Source organism: Gordionus sp. m RMFG-2023, chromosome 4, assembly GCF_954871325.1.
Source record: "Gordionus sp. m RMFG-2023 chromosome 4, tfGorSpeb1-WG-v2, whole genome shotgun sequence".
Lineage (NCBI taxonomy): Eukaryota > Metazoa > Nematomorpha > Gordioida > Chordodea > Parachordodidae > Gordionus > Gordionus sp. m RMFG-2023.
Genome location: NC_088778.1, coordinates 31,816,457 through 31,826,294, shown reverse-complemented (window position 1 = coordinate 31,826,294; position 9,838 = coordinate 31,816,457). Strand labels below are relative to the sequence as shown.

Genomic DNA, 9,838 nt, shown 5'->3' with positions numbered 1-9,838 from the left:
ATGGATGGTATGTAAACAATATTTGATAAATTTTGTACCTTACTATATTTATCAATATTTTTGGCTGATTTAGCACAAAATGATGAAAATAAATAATTATACAATATCGTAATAAGTATTATTTGTAAATTTTTTTTTTACTAATATATATATATATATATGTATTTAATAAAACGTGTCAAAAATATATGTAAGCCGCTCTCGTGTATAATAATATTTCTTTATGTATTTATTTGGTATTATCCCATTCGAATAGCAATCTATCCACCTAAATTTATCAATGTTCCCAGAATTTTCTCCAGGTATCATTTTCAACTAGAGATCAATGACATTTCTCGCCACCAAAATGGTAAAGTGAATTTAATCGTCAACAAAAATTATGACCAGTACAGTAACACTTTGATCGGGTCGGTTATTAATTCATATACTTACTTAAAACTTTCGCGGGCTTACCCCGACTATCACCAAAATATTGAGGCGAGTTGTAAATGCGCTGTTGGTAAGTGCTATGATTTCGCTAGCGATTGTTTATTAGACCCCATCATACCAATCACTTTTAACTTTCACAGAGATATCCTTGCCTTCGTGCACATACAAAAGACCGGTGGAACAGAATTTACCTCCATATTAGCGCATAATGTTCAAGTGGATCCTGAGTGTTTATGCCGACCAAAAATGATTCAAAATGTTCAAGTAGAAAAATGCATCTGCGAACGCCCAAATACGAAATCTTTGAAGAATACGATAAATAATGAGAGCGCATACATTACTGAAGGTTGGCTGTATAGTCGACTCACATATGGTTGGATATATTGCGGATTACACCCCATATATGTTCGTTTGAGAGACTGTCTTCCCATGGCAATGAAACTTCGTAGTTTATCAACAACCGGAAATAATTATTACCAACAATTTATCGCCGAAAACGATATTAAAATAGATTCTAAAATATTGTATCCGAAGAAGGGATACGAAAGAAAATTAACACAAGATCCATTGTATGTTAGATTCTTCTTTTATTTCTAAACTAATTTTTATTTAATCGATTATTATATTCTAATGGACTTGCATTTTAGATTTTCATGATTGAATGTAGCTAAAAAATACTTGAAATGTAAGGCTAAGCCACAATTTTTTTGATTAAATTTTTTTTTTGGCAGGCGCTCAATTTGGTGAATTTTGAAAATGGTTGGTGAATAAAAAATTTTTTAAAAAAAAACGCTAAAATAACAATTTGCAAGGTCATAGGCCGTCTCCTAGGTCGGCTTAATATTTAAATAGCTAGCTATTTAGCCGTTTTTTTGGCGAAATAAGTCAAAAAGTAAAATAAAAAAGAAAGAAAAAAAATAAAAAACACAAAAATACAAAATAAAAAAATAAAATAAAAAAAAGCAAAAAATGCATCCAAATACTTTAAAAGTAAAATAAGGTGCAATAGCATACTTTGTAAGCAATTAAATATCCAAATTAAGACGCCCTAGGACATGGCTATAAAGGTTTTTAAGAAGTCTGACCACTAAATGTCTCTCATTCAATCAATTCAATCATAATAGGATTGGAAAACAGAATTTCAGAAATTTGGGATTGAAATATTTTTTTTTAATTGAACTTCAATTTACAAAATGATTGAAGGGATAAAACTATTTTTTTTTAATTTATAAGATTCGAGGATTAACCTAATAATTACAGCTGACATTGATAAGAAGCGGGTCCGCGTAAACGGGGAAGCGAGCGGGCCACCAAATTTTGATTATTGGGCGTTAATTTTTATTAAATTTTTATCTTCTCGATAATCTCGATTTGTATTGGTTCTTAATAAAAAGCTGAAATTTATTTTCTCCCCAGGAGCCGCTACTTAGCACTTTAGATAAATATAATATATTTACGCAAGCTACTTATTGAAATATATATGCTATAATAAAACAAGAACAGACATTTTGTGACAATGCTGAGGGAACCTTTGAAAAGATACCTAAGTGAATACAACCACATTCGCACAGAGTCAGATTGGCCCGAACAATTTATAATGTGCCAGGAGGAAACGTTGATTTTTCGACCTACCTGCTTCGATCACCTTCAAAATTTGTCGATGTTGACATTGGAAGAATTCATTTCTTGCCAAAATCAATGGGGGAACAACCGAATGACAAGACATTTAGCCGATATGTCAATTATAGAATGTGACAAAAGGTAAGGATCTGAGTAATATTATTTTTTTTAAACAAAATTTTATGTATGTACATCAAGGACATCATAGTTTTAAAACTAGAACTACTTATGCAAAATTATTCAATTTGGGTCGATTTTTAAAAACGGCTAACTCAATCCTAGTAAATATCGCCTAAGTCTCAAGATTTATCCAAAAGGTGCTCCAAACCTTTCGGTCATCTATGAGCAAAATGTGTAGACTCGCTTAATATTTCTTTCGATAAAATACTGAGTTATTCGTCTATAAAAATCGGCTCAAATGAAGGAATTTTGCTTTGCATTCACTAACTGAGACTAAAATGGCTTCTGCTTCCGGTTCAAGATATTTTTTGACTGTGGTTCTAGTTCCTAAAATTTTGAAAAGTAGATTTTGTTTTCCGGGTTTTTAAATTATACATTTTTAGCATAAATTCATATACAGAATTATGCGATACCCCCCTAGCATACAACCACTTAGCTTCAGAAAAAAATTAATACTTGCTGGATCGAAATGTTGCATTCCATATCAAATCAACTAAAGATTCAACCCGACCCTCTTTGATTTTTTTATAAAATTTGTACAATGGTAGTGTATATAGACTAACTAATAAAAAATATAAAATTTTAACTCCCAACTCAGCTTACTTCATGAGATATACCCATCTTTAGAAACGCAAAAAATTCCAAAATAGGGGAGACCAGGGCTAGTCGGCGCAAGGGGCTTCGGTTCTAAGGATTTTATTTAAAACCAGTAAATAATAAAAATTGAAATGAAGTTCTAAAATAGAATTCTATAATATCCATAATTAGGGATGAAAATAATTTATAATTAGCTATTTAAATTTTTATCCGTTATGACATGTTTTTGACCTAAAAATTAGAATATTTTCACTTAATATTATTAGGTTGTATTAAAAATATAAAAGTTTGAGCATGACAAAATAAACATTATATGAAAGTAAATATCTATTTTAATTGGGAAAGTTTCAAATTGATATATAATGCTTAAATATATGTTAAGATCTAATTAGAAATATTACCACCATTGAGGTTAGTAGAATCGTGGCTAGTCGGCGCAATCAGTCAATTTTTATTATATTATTATGGTACCCAAAAGTATAAAACTGTATTGATATCTCATTAAAAAAAATACCATTTATTACAGGTTAAAATATAATATTTTATAAATGTAATATATTATTATATAAATTTATTAATGTGATTGATTTTTCATAATACATTTCAATTTTAATATAATATCAGACCTAAATAAATATCTTGCAAACTAAAATCTTTATATACATATTTTGATAATATATTATATATTGTCACAGATAATATAATATTTTATAAATGTAATATATTAATGATTTTACATAATACATTCAATTTTAATATAATATCAAACCTAAATAAATATCTTGCAAGCTAAATCTTCGAATACATAATGTGATAATATATTATATATTGTCACAGATTATTATATATATTGCATATATAAATTTTAGCCTGATAATAAGATCAATTATTTAAATTAAATATATCTAACAAACAAATATAATATATATATTTTTTTTTTCAATTGACAATATAATATGATTCAAATTTATACATTTTATTAGATATGAACATTTTAGCATATAAATTTTAGCCTGATAAATATCAATATATTTAAAATGAATTATATCTAACAAACAAATATTTATAAATATATTTATTTTAATTGACAATATAATATGATTCAAATTAATTCATTTTATTGGATATAACATTTTAGTCATCAGATTATATTTAGCCTGATAATAAAATCAAATGATGTTATATATTTAAATATAGAATTTTGAGTAAATTTATTATTAATAAAAATAAACATTAATAAAAGATGTGTGTATTATATGTAAACAGTATTATAAAAATTTTCATAATTTTGAAGATTGGTTTCAATGTAGAGTGAGTGGTTCTCTGTCAAAAAAGATGGTTATTTTATTTGTAATAATTGTAAATACAATATTATATAAATAAAGTATCATAGTTAAATATTAAAATCTTAAAAAAAATTTTCTTGTCCCATAAAAAGCCTAATAAACCACTTAATTCGACCAGCCCCATCGATGATCCGACTAACCACGGGTTCGGGGCCACTATGTTCAAAAAATGACTTTTACTAAAACCTTTCTAGAGATATAATTATTTAATATATAAAAAATATAACAGTATATATTTAAATGTAGATAATATTATATAAATAAAGTATCATAGTTAAATATTAAAATCTTAAAAAAAAATTTTCTCGTCCCATAAGAAGCCTAATAAACCACTTGATTCGACCAGTCCCATCGATGATCCGACTAACCACGGGTTCGGGGCCACTATGTTCAAAAAATGACTTTTACTAAAACCTTTCTAGAGATATAATTATTAAATATATAAAAAATATAACAGTATATATTTATAGTAAGATGTTTAAGGTATCTATGGGTATTTTGTAAGATATTATATGATCATTATTTTCGGAGCTATGATGATTTTGATGAAAATTGCGCCGACTAGCCCTGGTCTCCACTATATTATATTATTTAAAATATTTCATAAAGTAATACTAAAAACCAAATTTAAATAATTTTATTAAATAACCCTAGAATAGCCCTTTAACATGATATAAAATTTATTTTATTGGGAAATAAGTTTATTACCAAAAACCGGAAATGGTTATAAAATAAAAATTCCTCATTTTATTCTCTTAATATTTTTTTTACTGCCATTTTGATTAATTTTTCCTTTTTAGACCAATAACAACCAGGGGCACCAACAGAAAATTTTCCATATTTATTTTTTAAAATGCGAAAATAATTTTGGTTTTTAAAATTTTTGTAAAAATATTGTAAACATAACCAAGTTTTATTTTCATTGTAATTTTATATAGTATATATGATAATGTATATATAATTTATCGTGTTATAAATAAGTTAAGAGATTAAAATATAAATCATGATTCATTTCATTGCCATTCTAAAAAAAAATAAAATAAAATAGCGCCAAAATATGATAAATTTACAGTTTAAATGATCTCAATCTTCAAATTTCCCGACTCACTAAAATCATACGACGAAACTTCCGTCAAATTGCTGAAGAGATCCTTAATCTCCGCTTTAAAATTTATTTATGGTTCCAACAAACATCACTTCCATGCAAACTCGAGGGTAGTGTTGTTAATTGGTTGGTTGTATAAAACCCAGACCCGGGGTTTGGGTCTAAATAATCGACCAAACCAGCTCTGAGCACGAACCCCGAGCACAGACCCGGGGTCCAGACCCGGCTAACGCTCACCTCTAATTCTTTTCATCGCTTCCCGTCTTTCATCTGACTCACTCATTAGTCAGCTTTCTCACTTTTCTGACCCCTTATTAGCTGAGGCCCAGACCATTTGGGACAATTCCGTTGTCCCAAACACACTCCACGACCCTCCTCGTGTTCACAGAAAGACTGGGATATTCCAATCAACGAAGACTCCGTCTCTTATCTAAAATCGAGCCTTCGTGATGACGATCACACAGTTTTTCATCAATTGAACCAAGGATTTGGTTACGAGTTTCTGGAAGCCATACTTTCTAACACCCTTGATTTATTGTTTTCCGCTGACGAGCTAAGATTTGCTATTGGACTACGGCTCAATTGCGAATTGTTTTACCGTACTAATGTAAACACTGCAAAACCAACGTTGTTCGCAAGGGTAGACATTGCCTCCATTGCCGCATTCCATCTAAACTTGAACCAACCGGCATTTTTAAAACCTATGGAAAACGTCCTGATGGAATGTCCATGATTCCTTGATCAAGGGGTCTTTAGGACTTCACCTGCATTAACCCAAACGCACCATCTAACCACAATGTTGATGCCATCGCTCTCGCAGAATCCCGGAAAATCACCAAATATAGTTCCATAGACTCTTTCTTATTCATACTCATCGCCAGCTCCATTCCATCTTACGTAGCAAAGCTCTATGTTTTTTATAGAATTTGGCAAACGGTGTGGTAAAAAAACCGACCACGCTAAGGAATCCCTTTTCTAAAGACAAAGACTTGCTACCACCACTATTGGCTATAACTATCTAAGTTTTATCTCTTCCATGCCTATTCCTATGCCTTCTCTTCCCTTCTCTAGTTTTTATTTTTTTTTAACCCTTTATCCTTTTTCGTAAATTCTATTTTTATATTTTTCACCTTTATTAATTTTATTTCAGAAAAAAAAATTAATTATAGTTTGAAGATAATTATTTTTTTGTTGTATCTTAAAATTTATAAAAGGTAAAATTCTTAAATATAAATTTTATCATTATTATGTTTATCAATTTGAATTTAGGAGTTATAATTTTTAGGAAATTTTTTCCCTCCATAAACAATCTAAACGATAAGAATTCCCACGAGGAAAATATTTGGATGTCAACGAATAACTTTCTACTTATAGACTAAAAAAAAAGACTTAAAATTCGTTAAATAAATGAAATCCATCTATTAACCTAACCAAACTTATAAATTTTTGATATAAAAAATTCTACCATTTGCTAATTTTTTTTCAGGATCCAACTGTACTCTTATGTACTAACAGCCGGCCGTCATGACTACATGATACGATTATGCTCTACATTATCTCATAATAATTATAATAAATAAGATATACTTCTTAAATTTGAAAAAAATATACATTATTCGCAGTTTATCAATAGAACAAAAGAATCATCTGATGCTAGAGAGCGCTAAAATAAATTTGAAACTCGGTATTCGAACGTTTGGTATCACGGAATATATTCCACAAACCATCTATTTATTCGAGAAAATGTTGGGAATACAATTTAAGGATAAAGAGGGTTTGAAAAACAAGATGGGAGAATCTATGAGATGGTTCAACGGTCTGAGCGAAGATACGCTAGTGAAAATGGTGCAAAATAATCAGCTGGATATAGAACTTTACAATTTCGCTTTGAAGTTGTTTCGTGATAGGCTCAAAAAATTGGGATATCGTGATGACTTTATATGAGAAGCATTGCAAATTTTTTTTAATGATCTTACCAAAGTTACAGAGTGCTATTTATAATTATGTTTAAAAAAATTTGGATATATTTTGGGAGATAACCTTAGCTCATAAGTCGGTATTTTTTTTATAGCATTTAAATATCGCAAAGTTTATTTTTAAAAATAAAAACTCAAAATTTAAAACCTAATTTTACATATTTGAAATGATGCTCATTAGATTGTTTTGTTAAACAGGACATCATTTGAGCTAATTTTAAAAAAAACTCGATATTTTATCCAGATAAATATTACGCAAGCCAGAAGATTTTACTCATAGATAGCCCAAAGGTCTGTTAAGGTTGGCAAGGAGTTAGACAAGATCTAAAAGATAAGTTTTTAATTTTTATTTATTAAATTTATTTTGACTAAAAAAAATACAATTAATTTTTTCTTTATATAGTTTACAATATCAATTTATATCTATTAAATAATTTATATAAAACTATTGAGTGAGGTTAATATCAATTTTGGTATAAAGAAAATTATATCATTAAGTAAAGAGTTGTGTTAGTTAAATGAATGCGACATATAACATTTTGCGCTATACAACAAAGATTCATATTCAACAAGGTCTAAATATCTAATAGCGAAATCTCGAGGCTTGGACAATATTTTTCTGGCTAAAATATTAAGTTAGCCATTTTTTAAAATCGGCTCAAAACAAGCCGTTTAACAACATTATCATTAGAGTCTACATGATATCTTACAGGTAGTGCTGTCGGACCTGGTACCTTATCCACTTTAGGAAAATTTAATTCTTATTAGAGTTGAAATAAATTAAACAACATTTTAGGCGTCTTTTTTTAAAAAAAAGGTTATACAAAATTTTAGCCACAATAAAGGAGAATAAAAATAAGTGTCGCAAATTTACATTATCTTTATATTTTATATTATATTGTATGCCAATCAAATATTTTATGCGTATCGTAGATTTCGATTAATTACATATGTAAATCATATAATTTATACCAGGTTTTATATTATATTGATGACAACAAAATAATAAGTATAAATAAAATGAAAAATGGTAGAAAAAAAAGATAAATAACATTTAGAGATTATTATTAAATGCAATAAGTCCATGAATGAATATATATATAGATATCAATGACATAACAATACCAAGGCTGAGGATATATTCATTAAAAGTATGCATCAATGAAAACAGCTGGGGTTGCCATTTTGACTACCCATATGCTAACAATTTTAAACGAGAGGTATTTATTCCTATGTCTGACTCAAACTATATTAAAGAATTGCCTGATCATCAAGATAATAAGGAAACAAGTTATCAATTTAATAGTAATTTATAACATGAGAATAATTACTATGTGGGTTATCAAAATGGTGGGTCTAGCTGATTTGCATTAAACGACGCTTTCAAATGCATTAATAAGAATGCATCGTCAGTTTAGGATTATTATATGTCATTGATTATATTACTAATTCACACTTGAAATATTGCATTAACATTATTTTAAAATTCACATATGTAATTTATTCATGATAAAGGTATTAAAAATAATTAACTCCCTCTTCCTAAGAGTAAATGAATGATTGACATAATGTTGATATTCGATATTCATAAATTATTAGATTCCATTCAATATTATATAAAATTAAATATAATGTAAATCTACAACAAATTTACAACACCTCTTAATGAAAACTTTCCTCTTTTGGATTGAATTCCCTTTTTATGAGACTTTTCCCTTTTTGATTGAACCTTTCACCTTTGTGATAAGACTTTTTCCCTTTTGAACCCACATTTTCCGTTCTAGATCGTGACATTTCCTTTTTTAAATGGGAAACCCTCAGTGGCGTCACTAGGGCTGGGAGGCGTAGGGCCTCGAGCCCCCTGAAAAATTTGAATAGCCCCCTGAAGCAATTGATCACTAATATCCCCCTGAACTAAAAATAATTTTTTTTGATCTGAATGATTTCTTTAAAAATTCTATTTAGTATTATATATAGATCTGATTTTATAAATTTAAAAATTAATAAGACTATATAAATTTTTATTATATGAGTGCTATTTTAATTATTATATTAGATTAATACATATGCTTTATATTTTCACTATGTCAGCTTGCACAATAAAATTCTGTTTTAAAGCTGGAATATCAATTATAATGTCTAAATATCAATTTAGCATTAACAGTTGAAGCTTGGTTGATTTTTTTTATTTATTTTACAACGTTAATTAAATAAAATAGAAAATTAACAAATTTAATATTGTAATTATCCAAGTTGTTCAACATCACTAATCTATTTATAAATTTAATTACCATGCCACTTCCTTATTTCCAAAGTCCAATCAAGTATAAGAAATATAGTTGATAATTTTCTATTATATATATTAGGTTACAAAATATTAGGTAAAATGCCACTTTAACAGATATATTTGAAAGTTACAATATATTTTACAGTTAATATTTTAATAAACTTTACTAATCAATGCTTTTGATAATAAATATAAGAAACAATTTTGCATTCAATTCTTTAACGTCATATATTTATTATTTAATAAAAATATATTATTAAAAATTAAACATTATATATTATTCATCCCACAATGGATG

The 9,838-nt window shown here is 27.9% G+C and overlaps 1 protein-coding gene across 1 annotated transcript; it reads left to right on the top strand.

The window, feature by feature from the left end:
• Positions 1-7,221, top strand: LOC135928837 (heparan-sulfate 6-O-sulfotransferase 1-like). Its single transcript, XM_065465301.1, has 4 exons — positions 1-7; positions 257-1,002; positions 1,928-2,190; positions 6,900-7,221. Exons 1-4 carry the CDS (start codon positions 1-3, stop codon positions 7,219-7,221), a joined length of 1,338 nt encoding a protein of 445 aa, XP_065321373.1.
• Positions 7,222-9,838: the final 2,617 nt, after the last annotated feature.

What these genes read in the sequence shown, in the direction of transcription:
- LOC135928837 (XM_065465301.1), top strand. An exon ending in TAACACAAGATCCATTGTAT is followed by an intron (nt 1,003 to 1,927) that starts GTTAGATTCTTC and finishes TAATAAAACAAG; the next exon opens with AACAGACATTTTGTGACAAT. An exon ending in ATTATAGAATGTGACAAAAG is followed by an intron (nt 2,191 to 6,899) that starts GTAAGGATCTGA and finishes CATTATTCGCAG; the next exon opens with TTTATCAATAGAACAAAAGA.